General features: G+C 42.2%; 1 protein-coding gene across 1 annotated transcript in view; it reads left to right on the forward strand.

Annotated features, from left to right (window-relative positions):
* The window catches only part of Ntn4 (netrin 4), a 104,924-nt gene that overhangs the window by 54,868 nt on the left and 28,330 nt on the right, over positions 1–21,726 (forward strand). The window contains exons 4-5 of the mRNA NM_021320.3: positions 11,362–11,488; positions 14,562–14,750. Coding sequence (NP_067295.2) covers positions 11,362–11,488; positions 14,562–14,750 — 316 coding nt within the window. The remainder of the gene's footprint in view (positions 1–11,361; positions 11,489–14,561; positions 14,751–21,726) is intronic.

Consider the following 21,726-nt stretch of genomic DNA (forward strand, 5'->3'; position numbering starts at 1 on the left):
CCCCAGGACTGAGTGAGCTTGGTGACAAGGCAAGAGTTTGGCTTGAAAGGTTTGTACAATTAGCTGTCTGTTGAGGGGCTTTCTAGTAGAGCCTTATAGGAGAGTGCAGTAAAAATGTAGCAATATCTATCCACCTTTTAAAAATCATCTTTTTTTTTTTTTTAATTTGCAGTTGAAGAAATCGTGGTAGTTCAGGAAGGTATTCAGTGGTTCTCAACCTGTCGGTTGGGTCAAGGCCAACTTGGCAAACATCTACCTCCAAAAATATTTACATCACGATTCATCACAGTAGCAAAGTCACAGTTATGAGATCACCATGAAAATAATTTTATGGTTGGGGGTCACCACAACATGAGGAGTATTACAGGGTCACAGCATTGGAAGGTTGAGAACCCCTGGTATGGGGCCAACATCGTATCCAGAAGCAATGAAGCTTCAGATACATTGTAACAAGTGCCAATACAAGAAGGACAGGAGATACTCTGTCACCATTGCCTGAATGCAGATCTAAAGCCAGATGGTGTGTACACACCTGCCCAATTCACTTGTATGACTTAGTCAAATAGCTTGTCTGTAGACAGAATCATTTTTAACTTAGTACTCAGAAATATTTTTTAATCCACTGGAAGCAAAAAACAAATAATCAACAGTTCTCAGCAACGAAGGAAGTGGGGGGGGGGGTTCCTCCTAAATCAGCAGTCACATGGTCTTATCTAAAGGTCCTTTTCACAAGCCTTCTAGGCACTACACTTTCTAGTTCAATGGTATTATTTGCATTTTTTATAGCAAGAAGGAAAATCAAGTGCCTGGTGATACTGAACTGAGGAAGCTATCAGGCTTGGTTTTATAAAATATAAGACATTGAAAACTCATTTATCTTTATAAAACATGTTGAAAATTCTATCTTTAGAAATAAATTCTTAAGGTTATTTTTTCCCTTTTGTTATTTATTTATTTATTTATTTATTTATTTATTAGGCTGGGTCTATACTATTTCCCTCTTGTTCTCTCTTTCTTTCTTTCTTTCTTTCTTTCTTTCTTTCTTTCTTTCTTTCTTTCTTTCTTTCTTTCTTTCTTTCTTTCTTTCTTTCTTTCTTTCTTTCTTAGGCTGGGTCTATACTATGTAGCCCTGGCAGACCCAGCGCTTTCTACACAGCCAGGCTGACCTAGAACTTGTGGCCTCCTCACCTCAACCTCCCAGAATGCTGGGGTTTCAGGTTGTGCACAACACACTCAGCTGAACAGCTTATTCTTATTCTTTTTCTTATTCTTATTCTTACTCTTATTCTTATTCTTATTCTTATTCTTCGGAGATAGAATCTCACAATACGTCCCAGGCTGTTCTTGAATAGTTTTATTGATTCAGTCCTCCTGCCTCAGCCTCAGCCTCAGCCTCCCAAGTAGCCGAGACTACAGGTACAAGCCACCATGTCTGGTTTCAAGGATCCTTGGGGGAAAAAAGAGGAAAGAATGAAGGAGTGGGGTGGGAGAAGAGAAGATGGAGAGAGGAGACAGAGAGAGAGAGAGAGAGAGAGAGAGCCAGAATAAGAGATAGGCAAGCAGGCAGGCAGACAGATGGACAGAGACAAGAGTAAAAAAGTAGACAGAAGACAGACCAACAGAGACAGACAAAGAGACAGACAGACAGACAGACAGACAGACAGACAGACAGACAGACAGAGACAACCTGAGTCTCTAATCTAGTGTTAGCCTGGCAATGCCCAGACCCTGTCTTCAAACGCTAGAGCCACCAAACAAAACAATTACTTTACAGACATAAAATGGAAATTTCTCGGAACCAGTAAGACATTATAACAAGTCAAATGAAAGTTTAAAAAATATACATATTTAGGCAAATACAGACACACAGAATGCTGAAGTGAGCTGGGCACAGTGGCTCAGATCTATCATCTCACCAGCAGGCAGAGGCAGGAGGCTTGCTTTGAGATAGAGGCAAGCCTGGGCTACATAGTAAGTTAAAATAATCACTCGCATTCTTTCAACACAGTTCGTTCCCTAACACCACTGATTTGTGCTTCTATGGGTAAGAAACATTCGAAAACATGGGTTTTCTACAACTTATAGAAATATGAAGCAACTCGATAATAACAGAATCAACCCAGCCGACTTCGGTAGACAGGATTCTTAGCAAATGGGGTTTCCCCTCCCACATGTAACAGTTTTTCTTCACAACTTTTTTCCAGCAGAAGGAATCCGGCTAATTATATAGAGAATGAGGCAAAGAAACATCCTTCAGGGAGTGATCTTTCCCAAATGAAGGCTGTCTGGGACCTGTAGTCCAGAGCTACCGATAAAAGTATTGCTGATCCCCAGCCTCAAAGAGGGGAGGCTTGCTTTCTTCCAGGAAGTTATTCTTTTCTCTACAAAGCAGAGAAGCACGTTACATAAGAGCCTGACATTTACACCGCTCTTTTCACTTATAAAAAAAAAACAAAACAGACAAAACACAATACTATATTTTAAAACAATGAGATTAATTAAGTCCTTTCATTTAGCTTTTTAAAAACTGAATGTGTTTGAGCTAGAGAGATTAACTCAGCTGTTAAGAGCAGTGGCCACAATGTATGTATGTGTTATGTAGACATACAAGGAGGTAAAACAGTCAAACACATGTAAGTGAATAAGCAGATAGACAATTTTTTTGCCTTTTGGGTGGTTTTTTGTTTTGTTTTTGTTGTCGTTAGTTTGTTTAGGGGCTTTGGTGTGGGTTTTTTGGGGGAGTGTTTGTTTGTTTGTTTGTTTGTTTGTTTGTTTGTTTGAGACACGGTTTCTCTGTGTAGTCCTGGCTGTCCTGGAACTCACTTTCTACACCAAGCTGACCTTGAACTCAGAGACCCACCTGCCTTGAGTACAGGGCAGGGAGGGGAGTATAGTTTTTTACTTAACTGTTTTCTGTAACTCACTGCTTTCTATTAAGTTGGTTGCATGAATATGGATAGGGGCCATATAGTCAAATGAGGGCAATGTCCAGTGGCTACACCACTGATTTCCTTCCCCCTTTAACTGCCTATGGGCTCCTATGGGACAGGTGGGGCCTTATGTGCCCCTCATCCACACTAGAATGTTGGTCCAGTCTCATGCAGGTCCTATGCAAATAGTCACTGCTGGGGTAAGTCTGTGGGTATGACTGCCACGACATGTCTAGGACATAGCATTTTACAGGGCTCCCTCCTTCCCGAACTCCAGCTCTTACACACATTCTTTCGGCTCCATCTTCCACAGCATCCCCTGAACCGACAGGGATGACATAAATGACTCATGGAGAGCCAGACCCTCAACGGTCACTTACTTTCAGCATAGTGACTAGTGATGACTATCTATATTAACCATTGCTCTGAATGGAGTCTCTGGAAACTTCTTAACATTTTCAGTAGCCTAGAAACTCCATTAGCAGGACCCAGTGTTTTGGTTTGGTTTGGTTTGGTTTGGTTTGGTTTGGTTTGCTTTGCTTTGCTTTTTGCTTTGCTTTGCTTTTTCAAGACAGGGTTTCTTTGTAGTCTTGGCTAACCTAGAATGAGTTCTATAGACCAAGCTGGCTTCAAACTCACAGAGGATCACCTGTCTCTGCCTCCTCAATGCTGGAATTAAAGGCATGTGGAGCCAGTGTTTTAAGTGCACAGGAAGAAAGGTTTTGTGTGCAAAACCAAGGAGTTTCTTAAGCTCTTCTCCACCCCTACTTGCTTGACACTTATTTGTAGCAGGTGTGGGAAATCACAGCTAATCCTCCTATGTCCCATTATCTTTAACTTCCTGGTTTCACTACAAATCCAAGCCAACTCTGTCCTGAAATACTCTATGCACGTGTGTGTGTGTGTGTGTGTGTGTGTGTGTGTGTGTGTGTGTGTTTGTGTGGTATATACATGTGTGCACATATACGTACCTAAATACAGGCACATGCATGCCACAGCACAAATGTGGTGCTCAGAGGACAACTTATAGAAGTTGGTTCTCTCGTTCCACCATGTGGGTTTCAGAGATAAGATTCAGGTCACAGTCTTGGTGGGCAGCATCCTTTGAACCATCTCACCAGTTCCTGAATGCCCATGAAGGGCAAACTGGCTTGGGACACGCTAACATCATTTAGGGATCACTCTGAACAGGCTTGGGCAATGTGGATCCCTCAGCATCCACCCTCTGGGTCTTACAAACAGAACTGTTCAGGGGTTAGGTGGGGAACTCTGCAGTCAGGCTACTAGAATTCAAGTCATTGGACCGCTTTTTGAGGCTTTGGGCAAGTTATTTAAGCCCTCTGGGTCTTGGTTTAATCAGTTCTGAAACTAGGCAGTGCCTATTATCCCTGGCTTCTAATAAGGTTTTTGTGTGAACCGAGTTAATTAATATTCATATGGTGCCTAGAATGACACATGGCGTGTTGTAAAAGCCGTGCAGTATAGTCACAACTATTGCTGGTGTTTGTTGTCATCCCATGATAGAGCCATGTTGCAGTTTGTCCCTCAGAGACTGGAGTATGTACCGACACAGCCTTTACAGAAAGTACCTTGGTCATGCCGAATTCCCAAATAACTGTAGGGACCTCATGCCCACTTCACAATAGCTAACTCAGCCTTCTAAGCAGTTTTAAACAAATGGCTAAGGTTGCCGATGCTCTGCTCAACATGTATCAACCCAAGGAAAAAATAGTGCATATTTTCTGATAACCTGTTATATTCTAGTTACTGGAAATTCAAAGAAACTGAAGCCACTCTTCCCTGCAAGGGTTTATAATCTAGCGGAGAGAGATAAGTATTCGGTTCTCACAGGAGCGCGACCGCTTAGCACTTCCTTCAGAAATTTGCATCAGCTCCATTCATGCTTTTCCCCAAAATGTCAGTCAAGGACTGGTCTTGGCAAATTAGTGAAGTAGACAAAGTCTGTCTTTGGCTCCTTTCCTCTCCGCTTAAGACATTCCTTTCTGTTCCTCCAGGAAGTCCATTCCTCCTCCAAGCGACTGCGTCTGTGCTTGTAGGATTAGGAGCGGAGAGTCAGCATCTCTGCGGATGGGGTTTTCAATAACTCTTTAAGGTGTAATTATGTTAAGAGCTTCGGACTCTGACACATCACTAGGGCTGGAAGACTGAATCTCTACGAGACACATTGCAGCGTTCAAGCAAGATGGAAAGAACAGTCTTAAATACGAATCGGCTTTTGTCCTGGGGTTGTGATCTCTTTTTGTCTTTCCTAGCCGCACAGCCCATGCTTTCTGATACGAGCTGTTTTCGCTAGTGTTCCGGTGCAGACCAGAGAATAAACCACACGGCTGTTTGTTTCCTTTGCCTTCTTCCTGTCTGGGTTTCTAGCCATGGATTGGACTCCCTTCAACCTCTTTTGTCCATTAGGACAGAATGTTTCAAGCTTCTTTTCCACCAAACTCACCCTGAGCTTCCTTCTTCCCCACAGAACTCTTACTTCTGTTGAATTAAAACGTGCAGTCCTCTAACTGAAAAGGGCGCATTTTATTATTATTATTATTTTAATGGAAAGACACGTTTCCTTGCAGTGTTTTCTATCCCTAGGTTGTAGTGTAGCATTGCTGTGCATGTTTTTGCCCCACGTAAGAACAGGTTTCAGCAGGCCAGCCTGTTCTTAGAATTCATCTCTTCCCATGCATGAGAAGTTCGTTCTTTTAGAAGCTAATCCTTTTTCTCTAAAAGGGATATACCATCTCCTCAGAAACTCCTCCGTTTCCCTTCCCATTTGGTCTTCAGAGGCCACACGGCATCTTTCCTCTTTCTAGGTAATTTGTTAGCATTAAACAGAGGTTCCATTAGACGGCAGCAGCTACCATTAAGCATGCATTCCTCTTGGCTCACAGAATCTTTTCTTTTCACACTTTTTTTTTAAGTTTTAATGACAGTATGAAACAATATTCATGTTCTACCCGTATTCAAAGCTGAACGGTGATGATAAAATCATGCATATATATGTATGTATGTTTATAAACACACACATATATATATATATACAAAGGACAAGAAAATTACTTTAATTTTGAAATTAAGGATTTATTACTATGAAATGGTAAAACACATTTCCCATTGACTTACACTATTGTTCTCTGTAGAATTTGAACAAAAGTGGTTATACGTCTCTTTTTTCTCAGAACATAGTGGGAAGCCAATTTTGTCAAACATTCCCCAAGGAACTGAGCATGAGTCCCTAGGTACATTAGCCCTCTTGATATGGTGAAGGTCCATGGAGAATGTCATCACCAGACAACAAAGTGCATGGCTATTGTGGGGGTGATAATTAGAACAACCCAGAGTCTAAAATGGCTCAAGCTGTCCCTGAGCCATAGGAAGGAAGCAGAGAGAGAAACCAAAGACAGAAATAACAGTGACCAGGACTTACTGCAAGTCACAGGCAACAGACAGGTGGAGCTCCACCTTCAGAGACTATGACTGTTCATTCATTTCTTTATCTGTGCTACATAGAGCAAGAAGTAAGAAATAAGCTCATGGCTCTTCGGTGTTTCACGCCAGGAGTTTCCGACATTGGTGAGAGGATGGCCGAATCTTCTGATAGCTCAGAAAGAATTGCAGCTTGTGTCTGGCTGTCAACAGTTGAACGACATCCAGAGTGTGAAGAAGCAGGCTTTGATAGCACATTACTTTCTTTTAAGGACCCTAGAGTATTTATAGGTTATTGAAGACAGTTCTCCTTCTAATATTTAAATATTCTATAACATCTTGGAGCTGCAGAGATGGCTCAGTGGCTAATAGCATATTCTGCTCTAGCAGACAGCCCATATTTGGTTCCCAACACTCATTTGGAGGTTCACAACTGCCTGTAACCCCAGCTTCTTGGGATGTGGTGCCCTCTTCTAGAGTCTGCAGATAACAGCACTCACAGGTATGGACACACAGATACATAGTTAAAAATAAAATCAACCCTTTTTTGAATCTACATATCAAAATCTACATATAAATAAGTGGCTGTTCAATTGCATGTACCTGATACTGTCTGTGATCAGATTCCCACCACCTCATACCATACCCAGTGTCCTCCATCATGTGATACATGACTTCTTAAAGCCAAAAGGAACCAATAAAAAGAAACCTTATTATCCTAGGTCTGTGCTCTGAGAATGGATCTGAAAGGCATTCATGGCTCAGTTTTGGCCTCACCTAAATCCTTATGTGTACAGCTTCAAATATGAAGAGGAGATATTTTCCTTTTCTTTGTTTTGTTTTGTTTGTTGCGGGTGGCTTAGGGTTTCTTTCTTTCTTTTTTCTGTTTTTTTGTTTGTTTGTCTGTTTGTTTTTGGTTTTTTTGTTTTTTGTTTTTTTTTTTTTTTTGAGACAGGGTTTCTTTGTGTAGCCTTGGCTATCCTAGAACTCACTCTGTAGTCCAGGCTGGCCTCCAATTCACAGAGATCCTCCTGCCTCTGCCTCCCAAATATTGGGATTAAAGGCACATGCCGCTGCCACCTGGCCACATTTCTGGGTTTAATATACAATTACGGTAGCAAAATCGCACAGCTCAAACATAATGAGCCCACTGGTCCAGTAAATCCTCCAATGGCTTGTTTTAAGTTTGCACAAGTACCTTCCTGTGAGGAATGCGCTAAAAACTAGTAGAAAACAGGTCAATATTAGTGGTAAAAAGACTTGCATGTAAATAGAAAAACTGGCCAGGCACTGGTAGTGTACACCTTCAATCCCAGCACTCGGGAAGCAGAGGTAGATGCTATCTGAGTTCGAGGCCAGCCTGGTCTACAGCATGAGTTCCAGATCATCTAGGGCTACACAAAGAAACTCTGTCTCAAAAAGGAAAAAAAGACTTTGGTCATTGAAAGAGAAAACGTGTCCTTAGCATTACCAGAGGGGTTTCTGAAACCCCTACAATATTCAAATACCTCCTGGGTAATTAGAAGTTGTAGATTGTGGTCAAGACTCATTTCTTGTTTTCCAGTTAGACACCAGACACCACTGTTAGATGCAATCTTCCTAGCATAACTCCATTTTCTTACTCTCTACCTAGTTCGTGTTTATGGACCAAATAGGAGTTATGTTTAATTACTGAGGTTTCTTTTCTTCTGTTTGTCCTCTGAGGAAGACCTGGTTTTCCTTGCACATTTTTCACAAGCATCAAATAGTGGGCGATCCTTCAAGCTTGAACAGCAATAGTCGTTATCGCTGAGGAAGGATTTTTGGTCTCAAACTGTCTGGGTAATGATTTACAGCTATTTTGGGTAATTCTCAAAATGACAGCTCCTTGAATTTTTTTTCTATGTGCAGAAAAATGTGCTGGCCTAGCATCTTCAGACCCTGGGAGGTGCTTCTCAGCTCTTGGCAGATGGGAAGGAAGGAATGCTCATGATGAAACAGACCTGTCAATATTATCCTGTGATACACTCGGGTGTTTGATGGGGTTACCCCTCCCCAAATGTCTAGGACCTCCTGAGGTGTGGAATTGGTGAGACAGAATAACCTATGAGTTGAGAGAATTCATATGTAGGCTTTGGACCTTCCAAGATTAAACTTGATAAACTGAATTCTTGGCAATAGTTGAATTCCTGTAATGAAAAGCAATAGTACCATTCAATATCACCTTCGTATAACCCTTGATAAATGGATGCTTAAAAAAAAATGGAGAAGATACAAACAAGGAACAAAAAAAATAATTTCTGTTTAAAATTAAAATCTAAGACGTGTCATTGGATATTGAGAGACATAAGCTGGGGCAAGGGTGAAGAAACAATAAGAGAGGAAGGGAAAGAAAAGTGTTTTATTAGACGAGAGGAAGAAAGCAGAAAGACGTTTGTTTTCTTCAATGTGAAGAAAAGAAAGTGTAGTTAGTACACTTCTCAATTCTTTTTGCTTAAAAATCTTTAATGTGTCCGCATCATCTGCAGGGTAAATCCCAGACTCACTGAGCTGACGTTTGGTGAATGCCATGCTCGTTCTAGGCCAACCGTAGCTCTCTAATGCATACTCTGGTTTATTTATGAGCTGTTCTTTGCCCATCTCTTTACAAGTCTCATCATCTTGTCTTCCATCCATGATGAAAATCCTGTGTGACCTTTCAGACTCAGCCTCAAGGACCACACCTGCCCCCAGTTTCCCCTACATCTTCTTTCTTCTTTGTTTCCACGGCCTGGGAAGCCTCCTTTCTTCAGCCTGTTAGAAGTTCATCCCATCAGGCCCTGTGCCTTTCTTTCTTTTTTTTTTTTTTTTTTTTTAAAGATTTATTTATTTATTATATGTAAGTACACTGTAGCTGTCCTCAGACACTCCGGAAGAGGGCATCAGATCTTGTTACAGATGGTTGTGAGCCACCATGTGGTTGCTGGGATTTGAACTTCAAACCTTTGGAAGAGCAGTCGGGTGCTCTTACCCACTGAGCCATCTCACCAGCCCCAACCCTGTGCCTTTCATAGTGCCCTCCACAGCCGTCAAACCTACGCTTAATTCTAAGCCTTTGAACTCCAACATTTCCCTTCTCCTGCTTGAGCACTGCCTTGCTTGCTGTTGCATTTTCCTGCATAAAGCTCTTCGCTCCAACCATCCCATATCCTGTCCTTTATAAAAATTATTTTTATTTTTAATTATGGCTGTGTGCACACACAAGAGTGCAAGTACCTGCAAAGGCCAGAGGAATTGGATTCCCCTGGAGCTGGAGTTACTTACAGGCAGCTGTGAGCTCCCTCATATGGTGGCTGGGAATTGAACTTGGGTCGTCTTGAAGAGCCAGATGAGCCCTAAACTCAGATCCGTTTTTTTTTAATGTATATGGGTGTTTCGACTGAGCCATCTCTCCAGCAACAACCAACTCCTCATCCTTTCTTAAAGAAAAGGAATACTGTGGCCAGAGAGATGTTCTTCACTTAAAAGTGCTTTCAGCTTTCCCAGAGGACCCTAGTTCAGTCCCCAGCACCAAGGTCAGGAAGCTCACAGTAGCCTGTAACTTCAGCTCTAGGGATCCAACTCCCTCTTCTGGCCCCTGGAAGCACCCACACACATGTGGCATACAGTCACACACACACAGAAGTAAAAATAAATAAATAGAAAGGTGCCGCTTTGGGGAGCAAACTCAGTGTAGCAGAGTGATCATCAAGCTCATCACTAAACGTTCACTGACCGATTGGCATGATTTAGCACCCTTTGTTGTTGTTGTTGTTGTTGTTTTGAGACAGGGTTTCTCTGTATAGCCCTGGCTGTCCTGGAACTCACTCTGTAGACCAGGCTGGCCTCGAACTCAGAAATCTGCCTGCCTCTGCCTCCTGAGTGCTGGGATTAAAGGCATGCGCTACCATGCCCGGCTGATTTATCCCCTTTTATGCTGAATTACTTTAACTACTGTTTTTCAAGAAAAACTTGCAGATTCATATTTATAAACCCCATTCAGAGTCATTTCACAAAGTCGCATATCCGGTCCCTGTATCAGTTTCCAGAGATGCGTTTTGTTACTGGGCTCCATGGTAATTCTTCCTAGGTAGCACTTGAGAATCCAAAGAGTTTTTTAATGTTATCAATGGAATAAAACCAACTATTTTCTTAACAATTTTGCTAAAGCATTCCTCTCTGTGAAACACACTGTTGTAGATAAACCTCATGAATTCAGTTGTGGGGTCAAAAGAAAAGCCCACTAATTATGACAAAGTATATTCAAATCTGAGCAGTATATTTTGGCCCTTTGATTAATTATACTTCTAGGAAATATATTTAAGAGAAATAAAGAGTTATACAAATACTTAGTTATAGGGATATTCATGGTAGCACTAGATATATCAATAGTTTATACTTTTATAATAAGAAAGTATGGGATTGCACAAATAAACTGCTTATCCTACAAGAGACTCGATTATACACAAGGATATTTTAAAAGGTACATAGATATTCCTTTTTTTTTTTTGATAGAGTACTAAGGATTGAACCCAAGGGTACACACTCTAGCACTTAGCTACATATTACATATTCCCAATATATTATGCAGAAAAGGTCTTTCATTGCATTGAAGGCACTAGGAATATATTTTTTCAAATGTTGATATCAATTTTTTTAAAGATTACAAGTTTCTAAATTTTCTACAGTAACAATGCATTATTTTGTGCTAGGCATGTTTTTATTTAAGGATATTAAAATTAACTTAAATACTTAGCCAATACTGCAGAATTTCTCACTGGAGCCATATATTCTATAGTCAAGGAAAAGTATTGTTTCTTCCTTTGAGTTAATCACAAGACAGACTAAAAGAATTTTTCCCCCATGCTAGCTAACTTCTTCAAAAAAGTGAATTAGTGCCTTACAGATAAATGGGTATGAAGAAGTTGAAGGGAGGGTTTCTTTCTCCCTCAGCCTTACTCCTTTGCTCACGGCCTTTACTTAATGTTGTCTGTAGGTCCACGGGAGGTGTATGTGTAAGCACAACACAGCAGGCAGCCACTGCCAGCACTGTGCACCATTGTACAATGACCGGCCCTGGGAGGCAGCGGACGGCAGAACAGGGGCTCCTAACGAATGCAGAAGTAAGTAACAGCATCCATTCCTCAAAGCCCTCTTTGTAGAGTAAACTTATCTTTGAATTCCTTGTTATCTCTTGAAACTCAATATAAAGTGGAGGGTGACAGAAGCCATATACAAACATAGCCCGTATCACCGCTCAGCGTGACTCCAACCGTTGGAAACAGCCTGCAGTGCTGCCAATTGGCCTGAGTAGCCAAGAATGTGCTGTCTATTTGCTCGGGTACTTTGTGGGACCGAAATGCTCCCCTTGAGAACATGAAACGATACAATCATGAGTGGACTCAGGATTACAGAGTCCGACTGCTCCCGTGGCTGTGATACCGAATGATAATCATGAAAACGGCTCTTTAAGTTCAGTCAGTCCCCAGAACAACCCAGTAGAGCAGATGGTGTTAATCCTGTTTTAGAAATCAGGAAACCGAGGCTCAGTTAGCTTAAGTATCTTGCCAAAGTTAGTAATGAAGGGATGAAGACTTGACCCCATGTCTTCAGGAGCCTATCAGATACTTTCCCCCATGGTATTATGGGTCCCCTTTCACGGATGGATCAGACCCGAAATTAAACCAGAAGTCAAGAATGACATCGCTTGACTAGGACTAATTTTGGATTTGCATTTGGGGATTAGATACAGGATGACAGGACATGGGAAAGGGAACCATGTCTCTATTTGCAGTTTAAAACGCTCAAGAGACTGGACAAGCTGTAGTGCATTATCATCTGAGTGGTCAGATGTTCTGAGACACACACACACACACACACACACACACACACACACACACACGCTCACATCCCAAGCCTGTCCTATGGAGACTTCTAAATCTTGGGTCTGCTCATGTTTGTATCACGTCAGGGTCTCAAGGAGAGCATTTAGATCCCACAAAGTACACAAGCAAATAACACGGTCCTGCTACTCCGTCTTGTTGGCAGCTCTGCAAGCTGTTTGTACTGTGAGTAAAGTTCTGAGAAATCTCTTCCCATACCCAATCTGGAATCGTAACAAATTTGTTTCTAAGAAATATGAAGGATTTCCTCTGAGCACAAATATCAAATTACCTTATGCCTTTTAAAGACACAGAGTCTGGGAAAATATCATAACACATTGAGGAAACAATGAAAAACAATTGCACTAGCTTTTTTCAAATACAGTTGGACTTCAGGGGATGTCTGGATTCTTATTCTAAATTACTTATCAAGAGAATCTAAAGAATTTCTCCTAAATTCCAAGAGTGCCTTTCTGGTCCTTTCCATGGAAACCCACCGCATATCTAAATACACATAGACACAGAGGCGTGTCACTGGGTGCTATAGACTGATAAGCTTAGAGATGTCATTGAGAAATCATTACACAAGGAACACGGAGGCCTTCTCTATAAATGGAGGCTTCAATACCAGACTTCCTTAGGTCTATCAAAAATGACAGCAGCAGGGAAATGTTATTTCATAGAAGATAACTTAAACAAGGCCTAACGGCTCAGGCCTGGAACCTCGGTTACTTGGAAAGGCTGAGGCAGGAGATTCCCAAGATCAAAGGCTGCCAGGGCTATAAATTGAGTTCAAGGATAGACTGGGCTACTAAGTGAGACCGATCTCAAAATAAAAAGGGAAAAGGTGGGCCAACAATATGACTCAACTTGTAAAGGTGCTTACCACCAAGCCTGATGATGACCTTAGTCCCCCAGCTGATACCCACATGATGGAAGGAGAGAATTGATTCCTACAAGTTAACCTCGGACCTCTACATTTATTCAGTAACATGCACACACACACACACACACACACACACACACATACACACACACACACACACACAGAGAGCCTAGCATGTATGAAGCCCTAGGTTCCATCTCAGTATCACAAGAGAGCGATCCCTGGACTCTGTCCACCAGAGATTTTTTTCCGGTCTCATGGGTAAGCATACATTATGGTTTATATCTTCAGTAAAAATATTTTTTTTTCAAATAATGCCAAGGGTCTTCGATTTTCCTCACCAAGGCAAGAGACCCACTGATTCTCAGAAAGGTGCAGGAAATTGAAAGGTCAGGTGTCACCGTCCAAGAGGAAGTCTGGTAACCTCTCAAATATCTTCCCAAAGTAAATGCCAACCCCAGAATCTAGCCACAGTTACCAGAATATCTTTGACTGAATGGACCTACCTTCATTTTGATAATTATTTTAGTTTCTTTTCCTGTCACTGTGATCAAATACTCTAACAAAAGCCACATATAGGGTTTACTCCGGCGTTAGTTCACGGGTCCAGTCCATCTCGGCAATGATGTCACATACAGGAACTTGAAGCACCCACAACCAGGAAACAGGAAGAGGATGCTAGAACTCTGCGGTTCTCTCCATTTTGTGCAGTCCAAACTCCCTGATGGAGTGATCTGGTCCGCGACTGGGATGGGTCCTCCCACATCAATTAACATAATGAGTATTTCCACAGGGTGCTGAGGCCAGTTTCCCAGGTGATCTAAACTGCCCAGTTAACAATTAACACCTACCTTCACAATGACCTTCGTGCATATATTAACACTTTAAAATACCAATGGATAACAAAAAATGCAAGTCTAGAGAAGAAGTGTAACATAAAAGAGGTACCTTGATCAAGGGAAAGAAGATCGTTCTTTTGCTTTATTGGTTGTTTGGTTTGGGGGTTTTAGGTTTTGGGTTGTTGTTATTGGTTTGTTTGGTTTGTTTGCTTTGGGCTTTCTTGTTTGTTTGTTTGTTTGTTTGTTTGTTTGTTTGTTTGTTTTGAGACAGGCTTTCTCTGAATAGCCCTGGCTGTTCTAGAACTTCCTCTGTAGGCCAGGCTGGCCTCAAACTCAAGAGATCCACCTGCTTCTGCCTCCTGAGTGCTGAGATTAAAGGTGTGTGCCACCACCCTCCCCCTGCTACACCCCGCCACTCAGCTGATAGTTCTTAATCTATCCCTTTTTGTATTGTTTTTATTCTTGTGCTATACACTCTTCAATAGATAAATAACATTTAAACTTAACAACTTTATCCTATTCTGACGTCTTGACCGTTGGAGAACCCGCTGCAGTGTTTTATGTCCCTCCTATGCTGTTTTATCGCCAGCTTGCAAGTGCAATGGGCACGCGGACACCTGTCACTTCGACGTCAACGTGTGGGAGGCGTCGGGGAACCGCAGCGGCGGTGTCTGCAACAACTGTCAGCACAACACTGAGGGTCAGCACTGTCAACGCTGTAAGCCCGGTTTCTACCGCGACCTCAGAAGACCCTTCTCTGCCCCTGACGCTTGCAAAGGTACGCACATTCACGGTGCCTAAGACAATTTGTACAAACATACTTGCTCTTTGCTGACCCGAGGGGGTCATACACTCAGAGATATCAGTACATGCCAAGAATTTTCAACCTGTTCAGTCAAAATAGCCCAGTGTTCACAAGGGAATTTCCCATCTTGCTACTGGTAAAGAAGTGTTGTTACCGCAAGAGAACTAGTAAGACTGATGAGGAAGGGGGGACTATGAATAAAGAGCTCATAAGAGGCAGAAATATGCTGATGGGATACAGTGCTCACTTACACTTGGGCTGGGTTAACCTTGAACCCCTGGAAACCCCTGGGTTCTCACACTATTGAGAATGCACTGCAGCCAACATTGTAAATGTATCTCGTCACCATGACGAATTCAGAGCATAACAACTTTATGCTCTCTCTTAAGACACTGAACACACCTGGTGGCGCACGCCTTTAATCCCAGCACTCGGGAGGCAGAGGCAGGCAGATTTCTGAGGTCGAGGCCAGGCTGGTCTACAGAGTGAGTTCCAGGACAGCCAGGGCTATACAGAGAAACCCCATGGTGGATGGTGGGGACACTAAACGCACAGGCTAGGTTCTGCCTCTCTGTTGGCATAGCTCCCAGAAGTTTCTTCGAAGAGAGAATGGAATTTTAAAAGGTCTGTCTTCAGTGTGTGGCATTGCCCAGGGCGAGTGTGATGTAGGCATACGGAAGCAACAAATTGTCCGGTGGGAATGAGGAGCTTAAACCACATTGGAATCTGCATGCCTTGCAACTAGACATTATTAGACAGGAGACACCACTTGTCTATCAATGGCAGAGACTCATGCCAAAAATATTTATAGCTGGAGCTACAGAGATGGCTCATTGGTTAAGAACACTGGCTACTCTTCCAGGGGACCTAGGTTTGGTTCCCAGCACTGACTAGCCGCTCATAGTTGCTAACAACTGTCTGTACCTCCAATTCCCGAGGATCTGATGCCCTCTTCCATCTTCTGTGGGTACAGCACACATGTGTTACATATACATGCAGGCCAAACACCCATATACATAAATAAATAAATTATTAAATAAATAAACAAAATCTTTTCAAAAATAGTTACCTCTTCAAAGTCCACAATACCTTTGGGACTAAAACAAAGAGTTCTTATCTCTACGTGCTGATTAAAAGAAGTGCATACAAAATTGTTTCAATTTGGAAAATGTTCAATCCAACCCATTTGTACTAGGTATGTTTAAGGAGAGAGTATGTATGTACCTATCCCATAGCCTCAGACCACTAGTACAAATCCTCAAAGATCAAAATGCATTACTCAGAAGATAAAAGAGAGGATAAAAATGAATTTATCACTAAGTAACCTAGATAGCTCTTATAGGAAATCGGGTAACTTTTTCTAGTGTGTGTAACATTTACTTCAAATATGGTATTATTCAGTGTACCTAATATGTTCACTTATTTGTCCATTCATTCATTCATTATTCATTCAGTGACTATCTATTGAGGACCTATTATGTGCTAGGTGCTTAGGAGGCATCAGGAAACAAAACAGAAGTCCTTGCTTTGAGGGAGCATGTATTCTCATAAAGGAGACAAGCAGAAAATATAAATGATAAATATGACATATGGGAGAATGCAGTAAGTGCTGGTGTTACCAAAGCAGGGAAAAGAAAACATGGCTGGTGGGACAGAGAGTGGGAAGAGGAGGAACAAAGCGCCATATTGGATAAGAAGGGAGGGTGGCTCTCGTGACTGGGCAGGAAAGATGAGCCAAGGTTTGGAGACAATGAGAAAGTTGGGTAAACATTTGACTGAGTGCAGAAAGTTCTCGGGAGAAGGAACCCCAAGAGCAAGTATTGCAAGGGAAGAAGGAGCCTAGTGTGTCCAAAGAAATGTTGGGCGGGGGTGGTGGTGGTGTGGAGGGGTGCTTGACTGCACTAGAGTAGGAGCTGGGAAGTCGTGGGAGATGAAACCAGAGAAGCGACTTGGGCAGGGAGTGATTCAGGTGTACAACCGTGTAAGCACCTCCCCTTTGACTTGGAATAAAACCATGAGCCAGTGCACACTGTCTGAGACGAGCAGAGGAGGTGGCTTAGTTTCCCAAGGATTGTTTTTGCGTTATTCAAGGGTAGCTTTGCGCATACTTGTACTTCTCAAATTCAACTTTCGTGAAGTTAACAAACTAGTCACCCCTGGGGGCGTATCAGCAGCATCCCCGGGGAAATGTTAGCCATGCACGTGCTTAGGCACCAACAAAGACCAACAAATTCAGAAAGTCTGTTGACGGGACTCACGACTCGGAGCCCTCTAGATAAACAGTGATACAGACGTGCTCCCCCATGGCTTTATATTGCTTAGAGCACACTCTGCCTCTGACATTTCATTAACATTTGAGCATCAAGATGGGAGGAGAACAAACACTTGTTTCCATTAAAGAGTAGAGGGCAAACAGAACAGTGAAAGAAACTGAGAAAGGTTCTCGGTGTTGGCTAGATTTTAGAAAGCCTTGACTGCAGTCTTTAAAATGTTGATGTTCATTGAACAGGGTGTAGTGGCACACAACTTTATCCAAGTATTTGGGATGCAGAGGCAGAGGCAGGTGGATTTCAGTGAGTTGGAGGCCAGCCTGGTGTACATAGTGAGTTCCAGGACAGCCAGATCTATATAGTAAGACTCTGACTTGAAACAAACAAACAAAAAAAGTTGATGTTTAGTTTCTAGGATACAGGAAGCCATTATATAATTCAGATTTGATTAAAATCATTATTATTCATTGACTTTTTTAAAAAAATTGTGTGTGTATGTGTGTCTATATGAGCATATATGTATGAGTGTGCATGTATGAGTGTGTGTATATGAACATGTGTGTATGAGTGTGTGTATATGAACATGTATGAGTGTGTGTATGAGTGTGTGTATATGAATGTGTATATGAATGTGTGTGTATATGAGTGTGTGTATATGAGCATGTGTGTATGAGTGTGTATATATGAGCATGTGTGTATGAGTGTGTGTGTGTGTGTGTGTGTGTGTGTGTGTGTGTATGGGTTTGAGAATATGGGTATAAAAGTCTGAGGACAACTTTCAAGAGTTGGTTCTTGGTTTTTACCTTGATGGGGCAGGGTCTCTTTTGTTTCTGCTGTTGTACTATAGACTTCAGGCTGGTTGGCCCTCAGTTTCACAGATCTCTCTGTCCCATCTCTACCTCTCACCTCACCATGGGAATGCTGGGATTGCAGATGTGCACCCCTGCATCTATGTTTCTTAAAAGATTCTATCTTATTTGTAATTCTCTGTGTGTATGTCTGTGTGTAGCTATGTGCACATGAATGCAGATGCCGTCAGAGACCAGGAGAGGGCATCACATCTCTCAGAGCTGGAGTTACAGGTGGTTGTGAGCCACCCAAGATGGGTGCTGAGAACCAAAATCATGTCCTCTGCTACAGCAACAGTGCTCTTAATTGCTGTGCCATTTCTCCAGCCTCTACCCCTCCTCTCCCTGCTACTGCTGCTGCTGCTGCTGCTACTACTACTACTACTACTACTACTACTACTACTACTACTACTACTGCTACTACTACAGTTACTACTACTTCTTCTACTACTGCTACTACTGCTGCTGCTGCTACTACTACTACAGTTACTACTACTTCTACTTCTACTACTGGTTCCAAGGGTCAAATTCAAATAGTCAGTCTTGCATGGCAAGTACTTTTACGCTCTAAACCATGTCCCTGGCCCTTATTTAATTTTAATTTTGCTTGGCTTTTATAAAATTAAAAGCCACATGAAGAATTCGAACAGGTGAAACGTTTTTTGAGTGAGTCTGACCAATAGAAAACATAAAACGTGGAAAGGGTTACTGACAGACTGGGAGCCAAAATGAGTATCTTCTAAGTTTTCTTTTGGTTTTGTTTTCTTGTTTTGTTTTGTTTTGTTTTGTTTTGTTTTGTTTTTTGGTACTGTTCTGTGACAAGCTATGATTCATATGCTTGCCAAATATAAAAGGGCTGTTGGCTCTGGCTTTTTAAGACCTTTAATACTCATGGATCCAGAGTTTTATAAGAAGGGTACAAGGGAAGAAACTATAAAACAAAAATGGATTCCTCGTAGCTGGTCAGAAGGCCGCCATCTCAATGACAACTGTATTAATACACCCTTCAGAACAAAACTAAACAAAACCACAAATCACATTTGTCCAATGGTTTGCCTCTGTCTGGACTACTATTAGGATCAAAGTTTAAAACTACTCTAATGCGCCATATTGCTGATCACTCACAGCCAGCCAGTGCTTATACCAGTTTCTTGGTGTACTGCGGAGACTTACAAAAATGGCCAATAGCAGTCTGGTGTTTTTAGCATGGTTTTCAGGAGGCAGGTAAGGTATTAGGGAAGACTTGTCTTTCTTTCTTCTCTTCCCTACACAGTCCCTGCACTGCTGAGCAATGGACTCCGTTTATTTCATGACTATTTCAGGGTACATTTGGGCACAGACATCCACAGCCACTTCCTTCTAGAATACAAATCTTGTTCTTCATTTCCCCTTTCTGAGCCTGCAGTCCATCTCAGAACACAGTAACCCAATTCTTCTATGGAAATCCTCTCCCTATCATGTATGTGTCTAACTGGCGGTGTGTCCAATTCTCTTCTCTTACTTCCCTACCAGCGTCTCTGTATCAACTGTCCCCCTGTGTGTCCTCTAGCTATGAACTCTGGTGATAAGGTGGATGACACACAGGATCTATTGTGCTTGTGACGTACAGACTCATGGGAGGTATCCTGATAGAGAATCACTATCCTCAGATGCCTTCTCTCCATCAGTTTCTCCTTCACTTTCATTGAATGTGGTATCAAGAACACAGGTTGAGGGCTGGAGAGACAGCTCAGTGGTTAAGAGCACTGACTGCTCTTCCAAAGGTCCTGAGTTCAAATCCCAGCAACCACAGGGTGGCTCACAGCTATCTGTAATGGGATCTGATACCCTCTTCTGGTGCCTCTGAAGAAAGTGACAGTGTACTCATATACATAACATAAATAAATCTTAGAGAGAGAAAGGAAGGAAGGGAGGGAGGGAGGGAGGGAGGGAAGAAAGGAGAGAGAGAGAGAGAGAGAGAGAGAGGTTGATTAAAAGGGAAAAAAATCCAGACTATTTCCCTGTGTGGCTCCATCAACAGCATGAACGACTTTACTCAGAACAATTTTGTTTTATTTGTTCTGAGTTTACCAAGGCAGAACAACAGCCTGCCCTCTGTGTGTGGTCCAGAGACCTAATCTCATTGGCATCATCTGGTTGCTACTTAGAAATGCAGAACCCGGGGTCCTAACCCAGACAAAGTCAAAAATTCACTTTAACAAGTCCTCATCTGACTTAGAAGCTGAGGAGACTGCAAGATGCTTTCCAATGAAGGTTAGGAGTGTCCGAGGTCTCTCTAGAGCTAAACTGCTTAAATGAGCTCCCGAGCCTGTCTACTTAAACCAACATCCAAATAAAACTGAAGATTTTTATCTCTGTTTGTGTGCACGTAGACTTAGAATTTATAAATAAATTTTAAGAAGTTTCTTGAGAGAGAAAAACAGACATCTAGATTCCTGTGTTTGAGCCTCAGTAGGATGCTAATTCCATGAAATATTAGTAGAAATCACAAGAAGGGATACTTCCCTATGGCTTTCAATTTAGGACGTGAGTTCACTGAAGTTTTCTTGACCTCAAGTCTCCTCAATGCTTAATTTGGTGCCATTCGCTACTACTGTCTTGTACAGTGGCTATATACAAGACTTTGCTTGAAAACATTTATTGTCCCCTTTGCCGGGCACTGTGGTAATCGTCAGGTTTGTAAGATGCCAGGGTCTTCCTGGGAAGGCCTTACCTACTCGATGGGGAGAAATTTACAGTAACAGGTCACATCAGTACACCCACCGAGGTGGCAGTGATGTATGAGCCCTGGCTGGCACCCCGTGAGTGCCCAGGACTCTCTGTTCACTCTCCAAAGGGCGTGAGCCAGCTCATTGAACATTTCTCAAAAGTGCTTTCGTATAAGCAGTACTGTGACCTCTGGGCTATGGGAGGAAAGATGCGCTTCGTGCCTCAGGGAGAGGGTGGGGAGAAAATGAGCAAAGCCTGAGAAAGACTTCCTCAGGAACTCCCCTGTGGTATTCTTTCATGGACCTTTCCCTGCTCTGTTACTGTTGTCCTGCTTTCCAGTTCAGTGAGTGCCCTCGGCCTTATATGAATTATCTAAGAAATAAAGTGACATGCTGCTTATAGCAGCTCCCATACATTTAGTAGGATAGTCACCTGGTCACCTTCGCTCATTACAAATAGAATGATGTTTAATCCTGGAAATCAGTTCTCAGGTCAGCTAGCTTCCTGCCCAATAACCAAGGATTTGTTGGCCCCACTAAGGCTCTAGTTGCTTTTGTGCCTCTCGCTCTCCTGGTGTGCTAAAGGCAACAGGGCCTTACTTGCACACTTTAGTTGGTATCACAAACCCATCAAACCTGAATAAACACAGCCCTACACCGAATCTGACAGTCAATATATTAACTCCCGTGAGTAATTAAATCATCTGTTTTCACATCCTCTTTACTTCAGCCTTAACCAGAGTCCACTGTGGGACTGCCTGTCCACCACACTTTTTCAGGCCAAGAAATCACTTCTGGGGATTCCTAAGATGTTGTTTGTTTATTTAAGACAAGTGGAGATCATTGAAACTGAATTTATTTACACAAGTAAGGGAAAGAAGTGTTTTTCAAGGACAGTGCATTTAAGGTCTATAAACACAGGGGAAAATGTGAGTCTCCTTGCTGAATTTAGGGCTAAGAACAGAAACAGGCTCAAACTAAGTGGTTGCTAAGGGGAGAGAAGAAGAAGGGATAGTTCTCCTTCCTCTATGGACTGAGCTACTCCAAGAAATACTGTACTTCCAAAGGAGCGTAGTTTCTGTCAAAGAGACCTCTTTGGAACCTCTAGTCTCCTATGTGACTA

This window comes from Mus musculus, chromosome 10 (genome assembly GCF_000001635.26).
Source record: "Mus musculus strain C57BL/6J chromosome 10, GRCm38.p6 C57BL/6J".
NCBI lineage: Eukaryota > Metazoa > Chordata > Mammalia > Rodentia > Muridae > Mus > Mus musculus.